A 25,445-nucleotide genomic window follows, 5' to 3' on the forward strand; every position below is an offset into this window, starting at 1 on the left:
GGAGCGAGGTCCCCCCCCAGCAATGGTGATGGCCTCTGCACCACAAGTACATAGCCCTGATGGGAAGAGTGACCTCAGTCTACTCTTCACATAAAACTTAGATCTGAAGCCTTCGTGAAGCTAAACTCCTAGGTGGAGCCCCTCCAAGTATTGGAACTAGGACAACCGCCAAGCCAAGGGTTGGGGGCAGGGTGCCAGCTCCCAGATGGGCAGAAACTGAGGAGCCAGGAGCAAGCCTTTTCTTCAGTATTCCTAAGCATATTCTCTGTATGGGTGAGCAGGCCTTACCTGGAGAATTCTATTGTCTGCCCGGTGTGATCTGTACTGACCTTAGTCCCCACCTTAGCCACCTATACTCTGTCTCCATGCACTAAGGTGGGGTGGGGTTCTCCTGGCTGTGTCATGGGGAGTCTCCTGGTGGACCTCACGTTCTAATGCTTTGGGATGGGGAATGAGGTACAACTCAAACAGCCCACACAGCAAGGGTGCTGAGGGGAGCCCCTCCCCAGGACAGAAGGCTGCAGTGGAGAAGGCCCAAGCCAACCTACTCCTTGCTCCTGGGATCAAACAACTTTCAGGTCAGCAGGGAAGAATCAGTATCATTTAGCCAACAGTGCTTAGCACTGGGCCGGGTCCTTCAAGGAACCCAGGAGTCTCCATGACCTATTATCCTTCTGGGGTCTGCAGGTCTAGAAAAGAGGAAAGCCGGATGGTAGTGATGCGTGTCTGGGAGGCAGAGGAAGGTGCATCTCTGAGTTTGAGGCTAGCCTGGTCTACAGACGGAGTTCTTGGACAGCCAGGGCTACTCAGAGGAACCCTGTCTCAGAAGGAGGAGGAAGAAGAGGGGAAGGAAGGAAGGAGGGAAGGAAGGAAGGAAGGAAGGAAGGAAGGAAGGAAGGGAAGGAGGGGGGAGAAGGGAAGTGCTTTAGAGCCACCTCCCCCCTCCCCTTCCTTCCCTCCCTTCCTCTATAGGATAATAGGCAAGAGCTCTGACTTTAGGTTCAAATTCTGGCTCAGCTTCTTACTTGTGGAGTGACCCTGAGCAAAAAGCATCACATCTGCCAGGAGTAAAGACACTTGGGAGGCAGAGGCAGGAGGATCTCTTGAGTTCACAGCCAGCCAGGTCTACAAAGTGAGTTCCAGGACAGCCAGAGAAGCCCTTTCTCAAAAACCCGAAAGATAAAATGACACCACACCCCTGATCCTCACCTATGAAATGGGAATGGAGCTGAGAATGGAGCTTGTAGCACACGCAGAGACATGGATCTGATCCCCAGGAAGGCACAAACTTGGTGTGGTGGTGCACACCCGTGATCCCAGTACCCAAATCTGGAAGGTTAGGGGTTCTGGAGAGAGCCCATCAGGTAAAAAGCATTTGTCATAATGATCTGAGTTCAAGCCCTGGGATCCATGGTGGAAGAAGAGAACAGGCTTTCTAAAGTTTTCTTCTGATTCTCACATGCACCCTGGCAAATGGGGTTCTACTCACACAGGAGGAGGAGGAGGAAGAGGTAACATATACCCATGATCTCAGTACTTGGAAGGTAGAGACAAGGAGGGCCAGGAGCTCAAGGCCTTAGCTATGTAACAAGTTTGAAGCTAGCCTGGGCTACATGTTTGTTTGTTTTTTTAAAATGGTGTGAGGGGGTAAAAGACATGAAGACATAACCCAGGAAGATGTGGGATCGTGGCTTTTTTGTAAGTAAGAAGCTTCGGGATAAAAGTGCAGGCTGAGGGCCGGAGAGATGGCTCAGAGGTTAAGAGCACTGACTGCTCTTCCAGAGGTCCTGAGTTCAAATCCCAGTAACCACATGGTGGCTCACAGCCATCTGTAATGGGATCCGATGCCCTCTTCTGGTGTGTCTGAAGACAGCTACAGTGTACTTATATACAATAAATTTTTAAAATCTTTAAAAAAAAAAAAGTGCAGTCTGAGCGTATAGGAGTAACCGATTCCAGAGATTACGATCTCTGTAGATTGAAGGGGAGGAACTTGCCCCAAGTGGCAGCCCCAGTTGGGTGCTTGTTTCCCTGACCCAGTAAGGACAGGCCTCAGTCCTGGCAAATCAGATGGGCCAGGGCAAAAGAGCAGATGAGGAGACAGGCAGCAGTTAAACCATTGCTCCTGACTGAAGACTTCCCTGCGTTGCAGAGTTCTGGGTGGGGGAGGGGTGGTCTCTGCTCCCCCCCTCCCCACCCCCTGCTTCCACCAAGAACCTTCAACTGTCAAGTACTGTGCTAGGTGTTAGCTGTTCTAGGTGTCCACCTGATAGCTTTCAGCATGCTGAACTTCTCAGGTAGGCGCTTGCTCGTGGGGCCCGCCCCTCCCCATAGACTCCCCTGCAGAAATGACACCTTGTCCCCCTGAGACCTCAGACTGGGACCTCTCTTACCAGGCTGGATGCTCAGAGAGTAAAAAAGTGATTTCTTTTTCAGACTTTTAGGGAAAGACTAGGCAGAGGGCTTTCCTCCTTTATCTCACTGAAGCTTGGCGAGGGTTGGGTGGGCCCACACTCCTCCATCATAGCTGTTGGGACAGGGTTTGTATAAAAGCCCGTCAGCCATTAAAGATATGGTAAACCTTAGGAAACAGAGAAAATCTCTCTCGCCTTGGTCCTGAAATATCAGGTCCTAAGACAAGAGCAAACCACTTGGTTAGAGTCTAGCTGGCCTCACGTCTAGGGTGGATGGTGCAGGAAGGAACAGCTGAGAGGCTGGGAGGCAGGGTGGGGGGCATCGAGCTTCAGCAACAGAGGAGTGGGGCTCAGCTCCGCTCTGAGGACGAAGGAGGACTCTGCCTTCTAGCTTCTGTGACAGGCTAGAAACTTGACCCCTGCATGTTTAGGCTTGAAGGAGACCCTAAACCTCTAAAGTTTTCTGAAACAGTGTCTTGGTTTCCTCCAAGCTCTGGAGATCCAGCTATCCAAAAAGCCATTGGTTCCCTGATTATAATGAAATAATGGTTTTAAGAATCACACTGGGGGCTGGAGAGATGGCTCAGCCGTTAGGAACCCACACTGGCAGAGGACCCAAGGGTTCCCAGCACCTGTGTTGGGTGGCGAACCACTACCTCTAACTCCAGCTCCCAGGAGATGCAATACCGCTACCCTCTGTGGGCATTTGCACTCAGGTACACAGAGACATCATTAAAAAATACATCTTCTTTTTAATCACCGGACGTAGGGATTGGGGTATAATTGAGTTGGCAGAGGGAGAGTATCTGCATGCATAAAAACCTGAGTTCTAGCCCCAGGACCATATAAAACCAGCGTAAAGACAGACCTGTCATCTGAGCACACGGGAAGTAGAAGCAGAAACGTCTGTAGTTCAAGGTGTCCTCAGCTACATAGGGAGTTTGAAGCCAGCCTGGCTCTACGTGAGACCCTGTCTTAAAACAGAAACAGAAACCCTTAGATTTCATACTCAGCGTTGCACCCCACAGACAGTGTGTGAGGTGTTTGAGACGAAGGATCACTGTTAACGAATAGGGGATGAGGAGGCAGTGCTCTGTGCTAGAGACTTGGTTTCACTATGTGGCTTAGGCCTCAGAAACAGGATCCTTGCCGGCAAGGCACTTGACTGATGACCCGAGTTCGATGCCCAAGACCGGCCAGGTGAAAGGAGGGAGCCCCCCTGCAGGTTGTCCTCTGACCTCCAGACATACAAATTAAACAAATAAGTAAACGGATGGGATAGACGAGATCCTCCTACATCTGCCTCCGAAATGCTAGGTTACAGTAATGTACTTCCAGATTCTCCTTCGATTGAAGTTTTCTAAACTCTACAGGCTCCGAATCTGACTAAGGCTGCGCCCCACCTTTGGGGTTGGCTGTTAGTCTGATGGAGGAGGCAGTTTGATATGTAGTCATGTCCCTCAACAAACACACTCCCATGGCCGTCTGCTTGAGCTTCTGCCAGCCTCGGCTGTCTGTCTGTCTTAGCTTGCCTCCCTCCTGCCAGCCCATGTGTTGCATGAACTTTTCAACTCGATGACATCAACAAACATGTACACATCCCAGGTTAAAAGAGACCCCCAACAAGAGACCGAGGTAGGATTCCACCATGGGTGAACTGATGGGTTTATTGGGCTTATCTGCATGTGAGGAGTTGCTCGTAGGAGCATGGGTGACTTGGTTAGGGTTATCATTGCTGTGACGAAACACCATGAGTGGAAAGCGAAGTGCAGCTAACCCTTCCACATTGCTGTTCATCCCTGAAGGAAGTCAGGACAGGAACTTAAACAGGGCAGGATCCAGGAGCTGACTCAAAGGCCATGGAGGGGTGCTGCTTACCGGCTTGCTCAGCCTGCTTTCTTATAGAACCCAGGACCATCAGCCCAGGGATGGTACCACCCATCATGGTCTGAACCCTCCGCCGTCAATCACTAATTAAAGAAAATGCCTTACAGCTGGATCTCATGGAGGCATTTTTCTCAACCGAGGCGCCCTCCTTTCACATAACTCTAGCTTGTGTCAAGTTGACCTAAGACCAGTCAACACAGTGGGTGACCCCATAACAAATGCATCGCTGAAAGGTCTCACCCTAGCATGGATGACGGCTTCCTGGAAGCCACACAGATGAGCCCCTCCCCTTCAACTAGCCTTCCGCACTTTGTACACTTTGTCTTTGGTACTTCCCAAAACCGCATGCAATCGGCAGAAATACAGCCAACGAACTAGGAAGGTCAAGAGATGGTGGCTGAGACCTAGGTAAGGATCCGGTGACCCTCCACGACTCTTTCTTCTACGAGGCAATATCAACAGCCCCCCCCATCTCGGGAGTCCATTGCAAGTAATCACAGCCACTCTGATGAAGACGACAATGGTGGCCAGGCTTACAGCAGAGTGCCTTGCTAGACCATGTGGCTAGTCTTATGGTAGCTGTATTCTCTAGAGATGCTTGCCATGGCAACGGCAGTGGCGGGTGAGGTGGGGCGTGTGGCTCCCCGCTGTCTTTGCCAGGTCAAGAGCTCAGACACTGGGGACTTGAATGGGGATTCTAAGCAGGGTCTGCGGTCCGTATGAAATGATTCCCTGCACTGGACAATAACCATGGATGGAGCTTCCCGGGAAGTAAGGGAGGGAAGGGTGTACCTTCACTGTGCTGGTCTGCCCTCAGTGAGGACCAGTTCCCTTGGTTGCCAGCAGCTTCTGTGATCTGAGCTGAGCACCTTCAGCCACGCTGTAGACATGGCAGAAGCTCCCATGATTGCCCTGAATGGAAGGCACCAAGAAGCTCACATCTCTGTAAATGACTTGGGTTCTGCCCCAGATTTCACAGCCTCTGCAGAGACTCTGACATCTCAGTCAGGTGACCCTTTGTCCTCATGGAGGCAAAGCTGTTAGCTCGTCTCTGCTAGATGCCAATAGCAACCACCCTCCAGTCGTGCCAACCAAAAGCACCTCTAGACATGGCCAATGGTCCTTAGGCTTGGTGAAATAGTCAGTCTCTCTCTCTCTCTCTCTCTCTCTTTCTCTCTCTCTCTCTCTCTCTCTCTCTCTCTCTTCCAGACAAGTTCTCACTCTGTAGCCCTAGCTGGCCTGGAACTTGCTATATAGACCACATTTGAACTCATAGAAATTCTTCTCCTGCCTCTGCCTCCCAAGTGCTATCAGTATCTTTTGTTGTCGTTTTGTTATTAAATGTACATGGGCGCTTTGTTTGCATGTACATCTGGGCTTCAAGTAAGTCTCTGGTGCCCTCAAAAGCCAGAAGAGAGAATCAGATCCCCTGGAACTAAAGTTGCAGATGGTCGTGAGCTATCATGTGGGTACCGGGACTTGAACCTGAATTCTCTGGAAGAGCAGCCAATGCTCTTAGTCATGGAGTCATATCTCTAGCCCATGAATTTTTTTTTCAAGTTATGTGTCTATGTGTGGGAGTGTGCACACGAGTGCAGGTGCTCAAGGATCCCAGAAGAAGGCATTAGATTCTTTGGAACCGGAGTTACAGGGTATTTTGTAAGCCCCATGTGATTGCTGGAAGCCCAGCCTGGGTCCTCTGGAAGAACAGCCAGCACTGTTGACTACTAAGCCATCTCTCCAGTCCCTGTGTTTCATTAACTGAGACACTGCCAGAGGATGCTCTCCAAAGGGACTTCATTATTTCCAGTCTTCCTGGCCATGCTCAAGGTCTCCAATGTCTTTACCTCCTCACCTTGTCATGTGTCCCATCTATGACCATGGAAGGGACATCCCTTGGTGGCCTTGGTCTTCCTAAAACTATCTATACCATTCTTTGTTTGTTTTTGGAGGCAGGGTATCATTTAATCTAAGCTTTCTACAAATATGATATTTGTGCTATGGCCCTGGGGAGACCATTCCACAATCAAGAGCACTTGGTACATAAGAATTGAGGACCAGAATTTGAAACCCAGCACCCGTATAAGAAGCTGGGCCTCCTGCAAATGTTTTTAACTCCAGTTCCCAGGGATCTGACACCTTTTGCTCCCCCAATGACCTCCCACAACACAGTTACACATACACTCATACAAACAGACATCTTTTAGGTTTATGTTTCTGGAGAGGTGGCTCTGCAGTTGATGACACTGGCTATACTTCCACAGGACTCCAGTTCAGTTCCCAGCACCCACAGAAGGTAGCTTACAACCATCTCTAACTCCAGTCCCAGAGGATCTAGTGCCCTTCAGGCCTCTGTGGGCACTGCATGTACCTGTCCAGACATATCTACAGGCAAGATACTTATACACATTTTTTTAATTAAATGGGGTTAAGTATGGTGGGACTAACCTTTAATTCTAGAACTTGGGAGACAGAGGCAAACTGTTTTCTGTGAGTTTGAGATCAGTTTGATGTACATGAGTACCGAGCAACCACATGGGGTTTACAAAATACCCTGTAACTCCGGTTCCAAAGAATCTAATGCTTTCTTCTGGGATCCTTGAGCACCTGCACTCGTGTGCACACTCCCACACATAGACACATAACTTGAAAAAAATTCATGGGCTAGAGATATGACTCCATGACTAAGAGCATTGGCTGCTCTTCCAGAGAATTCAGGTTCAAGTCCCGGTACCCACATGATAGCTCACGACCATGAGTACTAGCCAGAACTACTACATAGTAAGACTAGATGGATGGATGGATGGATAGATAGATAGATACATAGATACATAGATACATAGATACATACATACATACATACATACATACATACATACATACATAGAGACATAGACACATAGATACATAGATACATAGATATATAGAATAAATCTTTATTTTAAAAAATGGGCTTGGAGATGGCTCAGTGGTTAAGAGCACTAGCTGCTCTTGCAGAAGACCTGGTTTGATTCCCAGCTCCAACATGATGGCTCACAGCCATCTGTAACTCCAATTCCAGAGGATTTGATACCTCTTCTGACCTCTGTGAGCTCCTGCAAGCATAGGGTACACAGGCATTCACTCAGGCACACAAGCAAGTGCATATAAAACTAAGTAAATATTACAAAACAAAAATCTCTGTGGCTGAAGATGGTCTGCCCCTGACCTCCTGAAGATGGTCTGCCCCTGACCTCCTGCGTCCACCTTGCAAATAGCTGTGATTCCAGGTGTGCCCACCTGTCCGACGACAGTACCATTCCAAAGTGATTTATCTGTCTCTTTTATTGAATAGACATCTCTTATGCTGAAAGGGGAATGGTGGCAACCATAAACAGCAACAGGCTCAAGGACAAGGGCGTGGGCCAATACCAAAATGCCTACAACTATAAGAATCAGAACTTTGAGGACCTACGAGCATCATGTCTCAAGATGGGGGAACTGTTCGAAGACCCCTTTTTTCCTGCTGAACCCCAGTCTATAGGCTTCAAGGAGCTGGGCCCCAAGTCTCAAGAAGTGCATAACGTCTACTGGCAGCGGCCCAAGGTGGGCACTGGGAAAGAGGGAGGGCCCCAGCACTAAGCTCTGACGCGCCGTCAGAGCTGGGAGCAGCTGTGAATATGCTTCTGTCGAGCCTCCTAGTTTAACCAGGGGCCGCTGCACCCAGGCTGTGCTCTGGGTTTGGCACCCCTACTGTTCACCTAGAAATCAGAGGTAAAGGGAGCTGGGGAAGGGGACCCTCGTCACCTCTTGACATTCTTTTTCCTTCGCCACAGGATATCATACATAACCCCCAATTCATTACGAATGATTTCTCTCCCACGGACATCTGCCAAGGCATCCTGGGTAAGTAGGGGAAAGGGAGCTAGCCTCCATCTACGAGGAAAGTGGGAAGAAAGACTGGGGGCAACCGGATGGCTCTCTAACCTGGAAGAGTAGGACTCCGTTTCCCTCTTCCTCCCCTTCCAAGAGATGACAGTCAGCAGAAGTGCCACATGTGACCTCTGTCCCTCCTGCCATCTGGAGTGGAAGGAAGCTGAGGTAGTGAGGTTGATGTATGGATAAATCACCCAAGGCAGCAGTTAAGAGCTCTTTTTTAAAAAAAAAAAAGATGAAGACCAGAGTTCAGGTCCTAGCACCTAAGTAACAAGTCCGTTATCCACGTTATCCAAAACGCCTGAAGCTCTAGCTCCAAGGAATCCAGTGTCCCCCCCCCCCCCATACTGGCCTCCATGCACATAAAAATGTCACACACACACACACACACACACACACACACACACACACACACACACACACATACCTCTACAATGTTTTGTTAGGAGCCAGCCCTGAACGTGGCCCATACTCAGGATGCAAAGGATTATGGGGCTAGGGTGTGGCTCAGTGGGCAGAGTACTTGGCTAGCATGCAGGAAGTCCTGGGTTCCATCCTCGGCATTGTGGAAAACTGGGTATGGTGCTGTATACCTGTAATCCCAAGAGCTAGATGAGGTCAGAGGATTACTCATGAATTCAAGGCCAGTTCGGTCTACACAGTGAGTTCCAGGCTAGCCAGGAGCCTGGGATGGGGGTGGGGGAAGAGGTGGGGAAATTTAAGGTCATCCTCAGGCTAAACAGTGAGTTTAAAGCTAGCCTGGGCTATAGGAGACCCTGACTTTTAAAAAAGGAAGAAGAAGAAGAAGAAGACTTGATCAGATCTTTTGAGGAGAAAGAAGTCAAAGGATTGTCTGACATAAGCACTAAAACTTTAGCACAGGTCCTCAAACAATGGGTCAGCAGAGCCTCCTGACATTGCTCTGGGGAGCGGGTTACCTTCTCCTTCCTGAGCTAATCTTGCCTCACAGTCTCCCTTCATCACCAGGGTAGACACCACAACCACTTTATTTTCTCTTTGTGGCAGGAAAAGGGGCAGAAATAAGTACAGCAAGAGACCAAGGAGCCCTAGAAACACAGTTGCCTCTGTGGCTCAGTGGGCCAGAGGGATGCTGGGTAAAGGAGGCCGAGAAATCAGTGACCCCCGAGTGCCCTTGTGTTGGTGATGACTGCAGTCTTTAATCTTGCCTCCTGCCTTCAGCCTCCCTCCAATACCCAGAGGTCTCTAGCCATCACAAATTTGTCAGGGCCCAAAAGCTTGGCCAGGCCCCAGAATTCACACCTCGTACCTGGCCTGTCACTGAGGACTGATCCCAGGAGACAGATAGCAGTAGATGTCTGATGTATGGCCCTGTGCTCCAGGACTGACTCGCAGTGGGATAGACACAGAACAGCATCTCTAGTACAATGTGGGTGATGGGGGAGGCATATTTCTTTTTTTACATTAAATTTTTTCTTTAAAGTGTGTGTGTGTGTGTGTGTGTGTGTGTGTGTGTGAGAGAGAGAGAGAGAGAGAGAGAGAGAGAGAGAGAGAGAGAGAGAGAGAGAGAATGAGAATGCTGGTGCCCTCAGAGGCCAGAAGAGGGCATCCAGTCCCTTAGAGCTCGAATTACAGGTGTTTGTGAGGTATCTGACTTGGGTGCTTGGAGCTGAACTCTGGTCCTTATGATAGAGCAACAAGACCTCTCTACACCCCTCCCCCACCTTTTTTTCTTTTGGTTTTTTTTGAGACAGGGTTTCTCGGTAGCCCTGCTTTTCCTGGAACTCGATCTATAGTCCAAGTTGGCCTTGAACTAAAAAACCCACCTGCTTCTGCCTCCTGCATGCTGAGATTAAAGGTGTGCACCACTACTACCAGGCACGATTTTCCTTTTTAATTTTGTGTGTATGTGCATATGAATGCAGTGCCTGTGGAGACCAGAAGAGGGCGCTGTCTGTCAGATTGCCCTAGTCCTAGAGTTACCTGTGGTGGCAAATTACCTGCCATGGCTACTGGGAACTGAACTCCCAGTCCTGTAGGAGAGAAGGTGTACTCTTAATGGCTGAGCATCCCTCCAGCTCTTGAGTGGTTTGAGACAAGGTCTCACTCTGTAGAACAGGTTGGTGACACATGAACTTACAACCCTTTTAGCCTCCACCACCCAGACGCCAAGATTACACAAGTGTTTCAGGAGTCATCGTGGGCCTTTGGCTACTACTGCACCCTGTGCATAGAGTGGGAATTGGGGGGGGGGGCCGCAGAGAAAAGTTAGTGGATACGTTCAACAGATAGAAGCCCGCCTTGAGAGCAAGCAGAATGCTATGCAGCCAAACCCAAATTCCCCCAAACCAAAGCATGTTAGCATGATCTGTGACTCCCTTGACTGAACAAGGATATGAGCTCATTGTCCCAGAGCCCAAGTTCCCTCAGTTTCCCCATTTGGCCCCTTTTCTAACACTTCTCAGTGAAAAGGTAGAAAGAGATCCTTGGGTCTGCCTCTCTGGTCGGGCATCTGGGGCCTCCACACATGTGAGCAACCCCTACCTCCCTGCCTTTAAGGAGACTGCTGGCTGCTGGCCGCCATTGGCTCCCTTACCACGAGCCCCAAACTGCTGTTCCGTGTGGTGCCTAGAAGTCAGAGCTTCAAGAAAAACTATGCTGGCATCTTCCATTTTCAGGTAAAGGGAAAACCAGAAAGTGGGGGAGGGAAAGATAGAAGGAGAGAAGAAGGGAGGGAGGGAGGGAGGTAGAGAGAGCTCATGTATGTACTTACTTTGTTTTTCACACGTGACACTGTTTGGGGACACTTTTCAACTAATTTTCAAAGAAATATCTGCTTATGAAAGAAATCACGAAAGTTATTTTTTTTTAAAGCTCCAAAGAAAACGATGAGCTGTTTGTGGCTCTCTTCCTGTTCTTGGTGTGCGTGTGTGTGTGTGTGTGTGTGTGTGTGTGTGTGTGTGTGTGTGTGTGTGTTAGTGTGTGCACACACGTGCCTGCATCCACAAATGCACATTAGGTACCATGATACTGAAAATCTCCACCATATTATTTGTATGACCTGGTCCTTTAACCCATAAAGGAACTATTTTAACTGTCATAAAATGGGGAGAGGATTTTAAGATCTCTGAAATTCCAACCTCCAGCTGCCTTTTATTTTCAGGATAGGGTGTCAGTCTGAATGTGGATGGGGTTTTCTTGATGCTGGGGCCAGACAGGGGTGGGGGGGAGGGGGGATGGAGGTGCAGAAATGGTGAAGGATTTTAAGATTTTAAGGCTTTTGTTCACTCCCCTATTCTAAGGAATGACTGGGCCTTGGTCAAGATGGTTCAGTGGATAAGTGTACTTACCCCCTGGCCTGGCAACCTGAGTTTGATCCTTGAAACTTGCATGGTGGAAGGAGAAAAATGACTGACGGACAGACAGACAGTTAGACACACACACACACACACACACACACACACACACAATATACCTATACTTATACACACATATAATTTTATTTATTTATTTATTTATTTATTTATTTATTTATTTATTTATTTATTTATTTATTTATTTATTGCTAAAGTTTGAGTGAAATTGTCACTGGTATATTCTTGTCTTGGCCATGAGAGGGCGCTCTAAGGACAAAGTTCACCTGTATGCAGACAAATGTCCCCTTGCCACCCACAGCTTTGGCAGTTCGGGCATTGGTTGAACGTGGTGGTGGACGACCGGCTGCCCACTAAGAACAACAAATTGGTGTTCGTGCACGCCTCCCATCGGCAGGAGTTCTGGGGCGCCCTGCTGGAGAAGGCCTACGCCAAGTAAGTTGCCCAGGCCAGGAACCAGGCTGGCCTTGAGCCGCATGGCCTGGGCTGCCAAGGAAAGTGGGCCAGGCCATTAACTGAACCAGGGGAGGAGACAGACCCTGATAAGGCACGCCTCACTTCCTCCACCATCCTGCCCGACTGCTCGCTCCAACTCGCATCTCCTAACAGCGCCCTATCTGCCTGCAGGCTGAATGGATCCTACGAAGCACTGACTGGAGGCAGCACTATGGAGGGTTTGGAAGACTTCACAGGCGGCATAGCACAGTGCATTCGGCTCCAGAATCCCCCTCACAACCTGCTAAGGCTCCTCAGGAAAGCCTTGGAGAAGTCTTCCCTCATGGGTTGCTCCATCGAAGTAAGCCAAGCTGGCTCTTGATGCTGGGCCTATGAGCCTAATGTTGCTCCCCACCCTGACTCCAAGGTTCTTTCCCCAAACACTTTGTCACCTCACTGCCCCTTTCTTGAACAAGTCTTGTCAGCCTGTAGCGCAGAACGGCCGTTCCCAGCAGGCATAGCCTCCGAGTTGTCTCCCCTTTCTCTGTGGTATTTTCTGGGACGCTGTGTAACTCATAATGCAAGTTTTCTTAGTTTTCAACCATTTCCAGGGAGGAGGGAGAATATTCCAGAAGGGTGGTGACCTTTGTTTGATGCATTCACCGCTGGACCCTGGGACTTTAGACGATTCCCAGCATGCAATAGGCACTCAACAAATATTTGTTCAAATAAATAAATGTACCCAGAGTGCTTCCATATAACAGCAGTTGTGGGGGCAGGGCATTGGTTGAAAAGGCAGAGGAGAACTTCCTCCCCACAGAACCTGTACGCAAATGTCGGGCAAGGTGTACTCATAATCATAAAGAAAACAGCAATCTAGTTGTCTTTCCGCAGGGGAATCAATTAAGTTAAACCAACTGATTGTTACATACCATGGGATACAACAATGCCCCCTATAGGTGGGGCGTTATCTGCCTCTGTGTGACTTTCTCGTGTTGACAGCATCACCCTGGAGTATTAGTGATGGTCAGGGGAGGGAGGAGAGGATGAGGGAGCCTGGCCCTTTAGAGATGTGTGACCCATACCCTCACTTTGGTGACGGATCCATGAAACCACATGTGTGATAAAACTGCACAGCCACCCCCAGGTGACCAGTGATAAAACCCAGAAGAAGGAGCTGGAGAGGTGGCTCCGTGGTTAAGAGCACTGGCTGCTTTTCCAGAGGACCAGGGTTCAATTCCCAGCACCCACATGGCACACGGCCATCTGTAACTCCAGTCTCAGGGGATCCAAAGCTGCATTCTGGCCTCCACGGACAGTGTAAACACGCAGTGGACAGACACACACAGGGAAAAACACTCACACGCACACAAAACTCTAACGCTAGAGGGAGATGTACAGTTTACATCCAAACTGGCACGTTCTGCGGGACGTTTTTGTTTTGTCACTGTGTAGACAAGGCTGGCCTCAAACTCACAGAAACTTGCCTGCCTTCACCTCCCAAGTACTGGGGCTGTAGGCTTACCCCGCCACACCCAGCTCGTAGTATAGTATTGCGAAATGGACAGAGGGAATCGGCATTAGGAGCACATAGGCTCTCCCTGTACTACCGCAGGTGAGCCAGCTTCCAGATCTAAAGTACAGGAGCTGGGGAGATGGCTCAGTAGGTGTCTGCTCTCCACATAAGATCTGAGTTCAAATCCCTCTCACCCACGGTTTATTTTATTTTTATTCATTTTACATATGAGTACACTGTAGCTGTCTTCAGACCCACCAGAAGAGGGCATCCGATTCCATCACAGATGGTTGTGAGCCATCCATGTGGTTGCTGGGAATTGAACTCAGGACCATCTGGAAGAGCAGTCAGTGTTCTTAACCACTGAGCCAACCAGCCCCCAAACATGTGGTTGCTGGGATTTGAACTCAGGACCTCTGGAAGAGCAGTCAGTGTTCTTAACCACTGAGCCATCTCTCCAGCCCCTACCAATGTTTTTTTTTTTTTTTTTAAAGCCTATCCCAAAGCGATAAGCTTCAGGTGCAGTGAGAGATTACGCTTCAAAATATAAGACAGGGAGATGGCTCAGCGCATAAGAGCATTGGCTGTTCTTGCCATGGACTTGGGTTCAGTTCCCAGCACCCATGTGGCGGCTCACAGCACCTGTAACTCCAATTCCTGGGGATCCAATGCCTTCTTCTGGCCTCCTAGGGCCCCAGGCTCACGTGTAGTACAGACATGCAAGCAAAACACCGGTACACATAAAATAAAAATAAACATTTATTTAAAAAACACTGAGAGCGATAGGAGAAGAGACCCAGCGGCTTTCTCTGGCCATCCCACGTGTTCACGTTCACCACACACATACAAGTGACCGCTATAGTTAGTCTCTCCCTCCCTCTCCCTTTCTCTCTCCCCTCTATGCACCCACCTCGGCTGTGTGTGTGTGTGTGTGTGTGTGTGTGTGTGTGTGTGTGTGTGTTGTACTGTCTCGTGTCTATAAACCCTCAGGAGGCTGAGGCAGGAGAATCAGGACTTAAAGAATCGTTGGATAGAGATTTTGAGAATTTGAGAGCCTCTATGTTGTATTAGACATGCACATGCCCCCTCCCCGTATATAGGAGATGTGTGTTATGAGTCACATAAAACAACGGCTCTCTTAGGATTTCCAGGCCTGATCTCACTTTCCCTTCTTTCCTGTAGGCCACCAACAGTGACGATGTGGAAAAAATGGCCCATAATATGCTGGTGAAAGGTCACGCTTATGCAATCACCGGCCTACAAGATGTGAGTACAGGCAAATGGCCTCCCGTGAGAGTCAGGGGTGTGTGAGAGCCACCCCTGACGGGTGTCCTGAGCATTCATGCCTCTCTCCCCAGGTTTACTACAGAGACAAGTTGGAAACCCTAATTCGAATCCAGAACCCCTGGGGCAGGATTGAGTGGAATGGAGCCTGGAGTGACAAGTAAGGGCTTTGACCAGAGAGAAGGGGACAAAAACACAAGTAGGGTCCCCATGGAAGCCAGTGTCACAGCAGAGCCAACCCTTGTCCCCAGTGCTGCGTGCGAGGTTTTATAAGAACTGGGAGAGGTGGCTGCCCTTCCCGCCCACCATTTTCTCTCTGCAGAGCCAAGGAGTGGGAAGAGGTGATGCCGGAAGTTCAGATGCAGCTGCTGCACAAGAAGGAAGACGGGGAGTTCTGGTCAGTGTGGCTTGGAGGGGCCTCAGCCTCCCCACAGGCAACCCTCAGATGATCTTCTCCTCTGTTGTGTGCCTCGGATGAGGAGGTCCTAGGGTCCCTCCAGTCCCTCCACAGTCAGGGGCCTGTAGGTGTGACTTGGAGTGTACCTACAGCTGTCTGTGCTCCCGCCCCAGGATGTCCTATGAAGACTTCATGAGCAACTTTACATTGCTGGAGATTTGCAACCTCACCCCGGACGCGCTCTCCTCCTGGGATTACAAGAGCTGCTGGCACACAACCTTCTTTGAGGGCAGCTGGCGAAGGGGGAGCACTGCAGGGGGCTGCAGAAACTACCCCGGTGGGTGAGGGCAACCTGGAAAGTAGGCCTGGGCAGGAGGTCATAGAGTCAGGGTGGATGAGGACAGAGTCAGTCAAGTACCACAGCCCTCAGGAACCCAGGCAGATACATGGTTGGAATCCCAGTGCACCCCAAAAGGGCCCAGTTAAAGACAGAAAGCTCTGACCCGGCACAGCCACCTTGACCTGCATCTTCCACAGAGACGTTCTGGAGCAACCCCCAGTTTAGGATCTCTCTCCCAGAAACGGATGATCCAGAGGATAGCTCTGACAAAAGCGAAATGGTTTGCACGTGTCTGGTGGCGCTGATGCAGAAGAACTGGAGACATGCTCGAGAGGGACCCCAGCTGCTCACCATAGGCTTCGTCGTCTTCTCGGTGTGCCTCCCGAGGGGACACCCCCCCCCCCGCCATGTGCTTCCCCTTTGACTCCTCCCCCTCCTCCTCCTCCTCCTCTTTTCACTCCTCCTCCACCCTCTCCTCCTCTTTTCCCTCCTCCTCTCCCTCCTCCTCCCCCTCCTCTTCTCTGTCCTCTTCTTCTCCCTCCTCCTCCCCCTCCTCTTCTCTGTCCTCTTCTTCTCCCTCCTCTCCCTCTTCTTCCTCCTCCTCCTCCCTTTCCTCTTCTCTGTCCTCCTCCTCCTCTTCTTTGCCATGTACACCAGACTGGCACCAAACTCAAAGATCCACCTGCCTCTACCTCCCCAGTGCTAGGATTAAAGGTGTGTCTCTTTTTCTTTTTCTTTTTTCCCTCTTTTTCTTTTTCTCTCCTTTTATTGTTGTTAGGTTTTGGTTTTGGGGTTGGTTTTGGGGTGTTTTTTTTCAGTTTTGGGGGGTGTTGTTGTTGTTGCTGTCGTTGTTTTTGAGACACTGTTTCCCTGTGTAGCCTTAACTGGAACTTGCTCTAAAGACCAGGCTAGCTTTGAACTCAGAGATGTATGCTTCACTTCTTAAGACCCCTGTGAGTGTGAGGCCCCCCAAAGGCTGCACAGCCCTGCTGAAGCGATGGTATCTTGTGCTTCTCCTGGGCCTCTGTATGTTTGTTCTCCCTCTCCCTCTCGGTCTCTGTCTCTCTGACTCTCTCTCTCTCTCTCTCTCTCTCTCTCTCTCTCTCTCTCTCTCTCTCTCAGATATTTTGCCTGCGAGGACATCTCTGTATCAGATATATGCCTGATATGATACCCACAGGGATCAGAAAACAGTGTCAGATCCACTAGAGCTGGAGTTACAGATAGTTCTGAGTCACATGTGGGTGCTGGGAATCAGACCGAGGTCCCCTATAAGAGCAAAGAGTGCTCTTAACCATTGAGTCATCGCGTCAGCCCCTGACTCTGTTCTTTTTATATTTTAAACCTACCACACCAACTAGCACTTCCTTTGTGGCAGGCATTATCCCAAAGACTAGGTACATCCTAGTTATTACTGCCCATAGGAAAAAAGAGGAGACTGAAAGCAGAGGAGGGAAGGGGACCACACAAGCTCACACACTGAAGGGGCAGAGGTAGAGACTAAGGGTGTCCTGATTCCTGAGCACAAGAGACTTCAGCAACACCCTCACCCAAGTGTGGCCTCCGTCAAAACTCTAATCCATCAAAACTGCTCACTACAGTGAGGCCAAAAGGAAGTCCCCAATCTGCATTTTCCAAGACCAGTCATGGTTTGCAAGGTCCGAAAAACGCACATTTAGTCACTCTCTTATACAATGGACAAGTATGGAATACTGGACAAGATCCAAATGCATGCCGAGCCTCTGGCTGCTCTCCAGGAGCTCAGTAGTAAACAGCTCGCCCAGGGTACGGACACCCTAGGCGCCATCCCAAGAGGACAAAACTGGAAGTGGGGCAAGGGGCTGCTTCTCCTATGCAGTGAGTCAGGATATCCAGTTAGTACAGCCTTCTTAACAGACTTCTAGTGAAGTCCAGGGGTTGGGGCCAGAAGGGCTCAGTGAGTAAAGGCATTTGCCTCCAAGCCTGACAACCTGGCCTCAGTCCCCCAGTTCCTCACAGTGAAAGGAAACAGCCTACTCCCTCAGGAGACAGCCTACTCCTCTGACCTCCACACGAATGTCATAGACAGACACACATCCATAGAATAAATAAAATGAAAAAAAAAAAGGTCAAGGTTAAGGGACCAGAGCACTTGCTACTCTTCCGAGGACCGGAGTTCAATTCCCAGCCCCGACAGAGTGACTTACAACCTCAGGAACCCACATACAAACACGCAGGCAACACACTCATATAGATAAAGCAAATGGGAAAAGAATTTTTTTTCCGGAGCTGGGGACTGAACCCAGGGCCTTGCACTTGCTAGGCAAGCGCTCTACCACTGAGCTAAATCCCCAACCCCAGGAAAAGAATTTTTAAGAGGCCAGTGCTCACTTTGGCCCCCTACACCAGGATGACACTCAACCTCATGAGACCTTCCTTACTGAGGAGCAGGAAAATATTGTAAAAGTTCTGAAGACACAGCAGAGAGTCAGAAAGCTAGATGCACATGGAGCCTTTTAAGTAATAGAAAGCTCGATTTAAGGAAAAAAAAAACAAACAAACAATTTTAAGGCTGAGGGAGGATATACCCAGCCTCAGTACCCCAGCATACCTGCCAGGATAAATGTGCTATGTGCTGTGTGGTGGCCTGTCTGTAATCTTAGCATTTCAAGGGGCAGAGGCTGGAGGGTTGTCATGAGTCGCATGCCAGCCTGGTCTGGACCGTGAGACCCTGTCTCAAAATAAGATGAACCAGGGTGTTGATAGCCTGTGCTGTGGGTTCTCCACCCTACCCTGTTCCTGTTGGGATAACTGAATACCACAGACAGGCTAATTTATCCACAGAAGAGGTCCACTAACCCCACCTCTCTGACATCACAGCAGACAGCAAAGGCATCTGCTTGGTGTCTGGTGGTGGGCTTTCCTGCTGGGTCACGACCTACTGAAGAGTAGGGTGAGAAAAGCCAGGGCTCTATTGTTTTTTTTTTTGTTTTTTTGTTTTTGTTTTTGTTTTTGTTTTTGTTTTTTTTGAGATAGGGCTTCATGTAGCCTAGGCTAGCCTTGTCCTTGCCATGTTGCCAAGGTTGGCTTTGAACTCCCCACCCTCCTGCTTCTGCCAAATGTTGGAAGTGTGCACACCACGTCTGAGTCTTCTCTCCTCTGCCCCTTTTTCTCTGTCATCAATGCATGTGTGTTTGAGTCAGTTCTCACTCGATACCTTGTTGGGTGGCAGTCTCTCTTTGCTCCTGCCGTGTCATGGCTGCCCCAGACGGGTAGGTCTGTGAGCAGCTGGTGTTTCTGCTGTCCTCACGGTCATCTCACTCAGGAGTGGTAGGACTGCAGATGTGCACAAGCACATCTAGCTTGTTTTGGTTTTTGAGACAGGGTTTCTCTGTGTAGCCCTGGCTGTCCTGGAACTCCCTCTGTAGACCAAGCTGGCCTCGAACTCAGAGATTGCCTGACTCTGCCTCCCAGGTGCTGGGATTAAAGACATGCACAACCATCATCTGGAGAAAATACTAGTTTTTAATTTAATTTACAGAGCCTCTCTATGTAGTCCTAGATAGCCTGGGTCTTGCTATAGATCATAGACCAAGCTGACCTTGAACTCGCAGAGATTTGCATCTGTCTCCCTTTCATGTAAGGGGATCAAAGGTGTGCACCACCACACATGTACATTAAAATTTTTTTTAATTGTGTGTCTGTGTGTGGGTGTGTACACATGAACAAAGGTAAGGTACCTGCAGAAGCCAGAGGGATCAGGAGTTCAAGGCTGGCTTCAGCTACCTAGTTAGCCAGCCTGGTCTACACGATACCTGTCTCCAAAAGAATCAAACCAAACAAGAGCTAGCATTGTAACTCATGTGCAAGAAGCCCTGGGTTCTACCCCCAGCCGTGAGTAAAACTGGGCATGGTGGCACAGGTTTGTAACGGCAACTTTTGGGAGGTGGAGGCAGGAGGAGACAGGAGGATCACACACACAATGCACACTCACCTCGCTGATGGTCAGAACCCCTTCATTGCAGATCTGACTCTCTCTCTCTTTCTCTTTCAGGTCCCAAAGGAGGTACAACAGGCTTACTCCCGGGCAGGCATCCAGCCCCCTCCTGGCTACATATGAATTGGCAAGGGGAGGGATCCAGAGAAAAGTTCTGGGGAACCCTGAGTTAGGATGGTAACTCCTATTACCCAATGGCGGGAGTCGGGGAAGGATGAGACCATACTGGCGTTTGTCCAGGCCACAACAGTGGTCCTTGGTACCCACCATCAAACCTGCCCACAAGATGGCTCACCTAGGGAGGTCCACTCTCCTTGCTCTCCTATGCTAGTCCGGTACCCACCTCCAGGGTACGTACAGTTTCAGAACCTCCAGGACATCCACCTGAAGAAAGACTTCTTTATGAAATATCGGGACCATGGCTTTTCAGAGATCTTCACCAACACGAGGGAGGTGAACAGCCATCTTCGGCTGCCCCCCGGGGAGTACGTCATTATCCCCTCCACCTTTGAGCCTCATAAAGATGCTGACTTCCTGCTTCGAGTCTTCACAGAGAAACACAGTGAGACCTGGTGAGGGGCCAGCCTCGCTCCGGCGAGGTTCCGCGCTCCGGCGAGGTTCCGCGCTCCCAAGGGGATACAGGGTGTCAGATTCTGGTCCTCCTTCACATCAACCTTATGTTATGTCATGGAAACTGAGGCATGACGATATGAGGTCTAAATATGTGAGCTATCATATGTTTCCTGGGAATTGAACTCTGGACCTCTGGGAGAGTAGTCAGTGGTCTTAACCACTGAGACATCTCTCCAGCCCCTCTAAATTAGTAGTAGAAATAGGAATGAAACCAGGGCCCAGATTTAATGTATTATTAGATACTGCTCCACATACAATGACAGGACCCTCCCCAGATCACCTTAAGTCTCTGACCTCGTTACCCCTAAGCTTTCACTCTCTTATGCCCAGGTTGCTGGATGAAGTCAACATGCTTGAGCAACTCCAAGAGGTAACAGGAAGCTCTGGGCTGGAGGGATTGGAAGTATGAAGGGTGTTTTTAAGACTGGCTCCCTCCATCCTTCTCCCCAGGAGACCATCACTGATGCAGATTTGGACCAGAATTCTGTAGAGTTGTTTGAGACGTTGGCAAACCGGGTAAGAGGGCCAGGGGCAGAAGCTAAAGGGCCACCGGGCGCACGGGCAGAGCAGGTGATTATAACTGTTTTCTCCTAGGACAGCCAAGTAGATATGTATGACCTACAAAAACTTCTCAACAAGATGTCAAGTAAATGTGAGTGGTCCACCACACCCTCGTGGCTCCTCCCACCCCATCTGGTCCCCGTCCCCTCCCCGCCTCCTTGATGCTGTACTCATCCACCTCTTCTTCCTACCCCTTCCCTTCCTCACAGTCAAGAGCTTCAAGTCGAAGGGCTTTAGCTTGGATGTCTGTCGCCGTATGGTCAACCTCATGGACGTATCTTTGTGCCCTGTGGCAAGCCTAACGGGGGTGTTTCCCATCTTCTCCCCTGACCCCTCCAAGCCTGACTCAGAAGTGGCCATCTCTTCTCCAACCTCAGTACCCTCCTGGTCATAGGGAAGGAATGGGGGGGGGGGTAGCTCGAGATCCCAATTCTGTGTTAGCATTCAGTAACCTCAAGCCTTGCCCCTAGCCTGTGTGGAAGCCTTCTGTTTCCTCGGCCCCAGAATGCCCTCTTTAATCTTATCCTTGACTAATCTCCCTAGAAAGACGATTCTGGAAAGCTGGGGCTTCATGAGTTCCATATCCTATGGAAAAAGATCAAGAAATGGATGGTAAATGACCCTTCAAGAAAGAGCCAGGAGGGGCTGGAGAGATGGCTCAGTGGTTAAGAGCACTAACTGCTCTTCCAAAGGTCCTGAGTTCAAATCCCAGCAACCACATGGTGGCTCACAACCATCTGTAATGAGATCTGATGCCCTCTTCCAGTGTGTCTGAAGACAGCTACAGTGTACTCATATAATAAATAAATAAGTCTTTAAAAAAGAAAGAAAAAGAGAGAGAAAGGAAGAAAGAAAGGAAGGAGAGCCAAGAGCTGTGGGAACTGACAAGTCATTAGAACTGTGGAGAGACATACATACACACAGTCAAACTGGTTAGTAACCAGTATAGCCTGGTATAGTCATGAAGGGAGCCTGGAGAAAGCACTGGGCAGGATATGAACATCCTGTGCTATGCTTGGATTAACCCTTTAACCTGTAGAGAGCAGAAACATTAGAGGTTTAAGTGGCCGATCAGAGTGGCGGGGCTCCAGGGTCTTGGGCAGGTGTTATAAGCCAATCATGCTTTAATAATCAGTTTTTCAACTACTGGGACCCGATGACGCCTATTTGCCTTCAGGAAATCTTCAAAGAGTGTGATCAAGACCGCTCAGGGAACTTGAACTCCTACGAGATGCGCTTGGCAATAGAGAAAGCAGGTGGCCAAGAGGCAGGGAAGCTGGGGGGTTATTCGAGGGCCTGAGTCCCACCCTTACTGTCTTCCCGCCTGCTCCCTAGGCATCAGAATGAACAACAGGGTGACTGAGGTGGTCGTTGCTAGATATGCAGATGCCAACATGATCGTGGATTTTGACAACTTCATCAACTGTTTCCTAAGGCTCAAGGCCATGTTTGGTGAGTGAGGCACCTGCCCCGTCCTGGTTAGGCCAGGAGAGCTGGCTTGCTCCCACACCCATTCATCCTGAGGCCTGTTGCTAACAGAACCTCCCACCCAGAGCACACATCAGACCCAAGTTCAAATCCACAAGGAACTGGGGCTGTGACTTCTGTCTGTACCCCCTATTTCCTTCTCCAGGGGCTAGGGATGGAACCCAGTTGGTCCAGTGTTTACCTAGCTTGCAGCAAGCCCCAATGTGGTGATACACATTTTAATCCCAACACTCTGGAGATGAGGGCAGAAAAAAATCAGGAGTTCAATCAGCTACAGAGTGAGTCTGAGGTCAGCCTGGGTTGGCCAAAAGACCTGGTCTCAAAATTTAAATAAACAAAAATAAAAAGATTGTCCCAAGGATTAAAAAGCCCATATTTATAATTTTTTTTTAAGATTTATTTATTTTATTTTTATGTACAGCATTCTGCCTGCATATGTGACTGCAGGCCAGAAGAGGGCACCAGATCTCATTACAGATGGTTGTGAGCCACCATGTGGTTGCTGGGAATTGAACTCAGGACCTCTGGAAGAGCAGTCAGTGCTCTTAACCACTGAGCCATCTCTCCAGCCCCATATTTATAATTCTTGAACTTGGGAAGCTGAGACAGGAGGATCACAAGTTTGGGGCAACCTTGGCTATTTAGTGAGACTTTGAGGGAAAACAATATGTGTGTAAAAGTGCTTGCTACCAAGCCTGAAGACCTGAGTTCAATTCCCAGGCCTGCGTGGTGGAAGGAGAGAATCAACAACCACAGGTTGTCTCTGACCTCCACAGGTACAAGCTGTGGCATGTGCGCACCCGCATGCCCCTCTGACTCTCCCACACAATAAATAAATGTAAAACAAATAATAAGTCAGTACTCCCCTTGTCTTCCCAGGACTCTCTAGTCAGAGTAAATGGGTCCTGGCCAAGCGCTCTGAAGCAGGCTTGTCTCCTAACGAGGGTAGTTGTGATTCATTCCTGATGAAAAAGGAATACCTTTCCATTACCTGGCAGAGCGGCTCCTCTTTGGAGCGCCGGTCTTTTAGACCATGTCTCAGCTCTAACCCCGCCCCCACCCTCTACCCCCGCCCTGCGCCCTTATCCTTAAAACAGCGTTCTTCTTATCCATGGACACCAAGAAAACTGGTTCTATTTGCCTGAATATAAACCAGGTAGGAGGGAAGTTGGAAGGGTGGTCGGGCCACACCCTGATCCCCTCCCCTCTAGTCCCGCCCACTCTCCAGCGGGTGCGCAAAGTCTCCTGTTCTCTGCTCTCTTTGCAGTGGCTGCACATAACCATGTGGGGGTAGGGAGATGCCGAGCCTGGCTCCCTCCCTTCTCCCTCCGCCAACGGTGCTCAGGCGGGGACGGTGAATGCTCCTTGTCGCCCTCGTTCTCCAGTGCCCCAGGCGCAGTGTTTACTTTGTGCCCCTGCTCTGGGCTGGACGGGAACTCTAACCCCCACTCCACCCTCACACCACCCGGAGCACTCTCACACCGTATTTTGACTAAAAATTAGGTGGATTCCCCTCCATAACCGCCCCTCCCCACCAGTTTTTCTCTGGCCAAGGCAGCCTTGCAGTTTGGTGTTTCCGCACGCTGTCAACTCACAACCGCCCTCTTGTCAGAAATTCCATTGCCTACCACCACCACCCCCAACCCAGCGTCGTACACATTATTCTAATAAATAGGACATGGTTAACCACCTAATTCTTAAACACCAAAGACGGGGATCCATTATGTCTCGGAAGCGTCTGCAAATGTGCTTGTCTACAAATTACTAGGGGGCGCTGCAACTTTCCAGGATGTTTCTCAGTCCCAAGCTATGAAAACATTACAAACTGTGGATTGAGCATCGTGGGGTGAAGGGGCGCCACTGAGCCAATGGCCGGCGAAACCTGAGCAGGGTCTGACAAGGCCAGAGGCCACAAGGCCTTGAGACGCCTTTGTCCTTTCTTCCCTCAAATTGCCCCCTCCCCCGAAGATGGCACTGCGGGGGGGGGGGGTGTCTCAAAGATCAAAGGACACGTTGTGTGCGTTGGGGGGGTGTGCGGGGGAGTGAACCACACCTCTAATCCCCGGATTTGAGAGGCAGAGGCTGGTGGAGCTCTCTGAGTTCAGGCCAGCCTGGTCTAAAAAGGAAGTTCCTAGAAGGCCAGGGCTACACAGAGAAACCCTGTCTTGGAAAACAAAACAAAACAAAGAGCCAGTCAATAGGCTACGCAATGAGGAGGTCCAGGGAAATTGAAGGTCTCTCTTCCTGCTGCTGCACAAGCTACCTCGGGACTGGCCGGACTGTGTTCAGGTGGTGTTTCTCTGTCTCCCATCACACCTCAGGAGTACTGGGACTGCAGATGCGCACCACCTTCTCTGGCTTTTTAAAGTGAGCCCCTGGGTTCAAACTCAGATCATCAGGCTTGAACGTTGGCCATCTTCCTGGTCCTCTCTTCTCTCTCCCTCCTCTTATAGAGTCGGTAACGATGCCAGCACGGAACTTTTCTCCCATGACCTCAGTCTCTAGATAAGGCTTCTCTTAGATTAAACAGCTTCCCTTAGATTAAACCTTCATACCGCAGAGCAATCAGAATACTTCCTGCCTCTCTGTACAGCTTCCTAAGGACCCGAGGCTTCTGTCAGATCCAAAGGAAACTCTATTTCTTCAACTTCTGGCAGTTAGACAAAAGCCACCATTGCTCAGGAACTCGTAGAGCCAGATTCCCTCTGCCAAGAGGAGCCTTTTTCCTTATCTCTGGCAGAGGGGACAAATAGCACCCTGTGGAGTTTATTAGTATACCAGTGCATGCTGGTCTCCGAGCTCCCTGAGTTCCCTGAGTATCACCAGTGCCTGTCACACATTTCAGAGTCCATTTTGGCATCCTGACTCTTGTCAGTACTCTTTGCCTCTCCCTCCACCCAAAATTCCTCCAACTCATGCGTTTCCCTTCCCGATTTGTTTTTTTTTTTTTTTTAACCAAAGGTTTATTATATAGAAGTCCACTGTCGCTCTCTTCAGACACACCAGAAGAGGGCATTGGATCCCATTACAGGTAGATAGTTGTGAGCCACCATGTGGTTGCTAGGATTTGAACTCAGGACCTCGAACAGCAGTCAGTGCTCTTAACCACTCTCCAGCCCACCCCCCAATCTCCTTATAACCCTTCTATTTTGGTTCTCTCTCTGTGTGTGTTCTTGTCTTCCTCTCATTTGTCCTCTGTGTACAGCTTCCTAGGAACGGGCCATTTCTGTCAGATCCAAAGAAAAG

General features: G+C 49.7%; 1 protein-coding gene across 5 annotated transcripts; it reads left to right on the forward strand.

Moving 5' to 3' along the window:
* Positions 1-2,180: 2,180 nt before the first annotated feature.
* On the forward strand, positions 2,181-23,908 carry Capn11 (calpain 11). Of its 5 annotated transcripts, NM_001002806.2 has the most exon segments (22): positions 2,224-2,297; positions 7,636-7,886; positions 8,117-8,186; positions 10,755-10,873; positions 11,871-12,004; positions 12,197-12,365; positions 14,703-14,786; positions 14,879-14,964; positions 15,127-15,201; positions 15,375-15,538; positions 15,739-15,914; positions 19,575-19,586; positions 19,878-20,089; positions 20,481-20,520; positions 20,601-20,666; positions 20,745-20,802; positions 20,921-20,985; positions 21,255-21,323; positions 21,889-21,967; positions 22,047-22,163; positions 23,297-23,355; positions 23,467-23,908. In NM_001002806.2, coding segments are annotated over 22 exon segments (2,148 nt in total). In that variant the 5' UTR covers positions 2,224-2,281; the 3' UTR covers positions 23,494-23,908.
* The last annotated feature ends 1,537 nt before the right edge of the window (positions 23,909-25,445 follow it).

Source organism: Rattus norvegicus, chromosome 9, assembly GCF_021556685.1.
Source record: "Rattus norvegicus strain SHRSP/BbbUtx chromosome 9, alternate assembly SHRSP_T2T, whole genome shotgun sequence".
Taxonomy (NCBI): domain Eukaryota; kingdom Metazoa; phylum Chordata; class Mammalia; order Rodentia; family Muridae; genus Rattus; species Rattus norvegicus.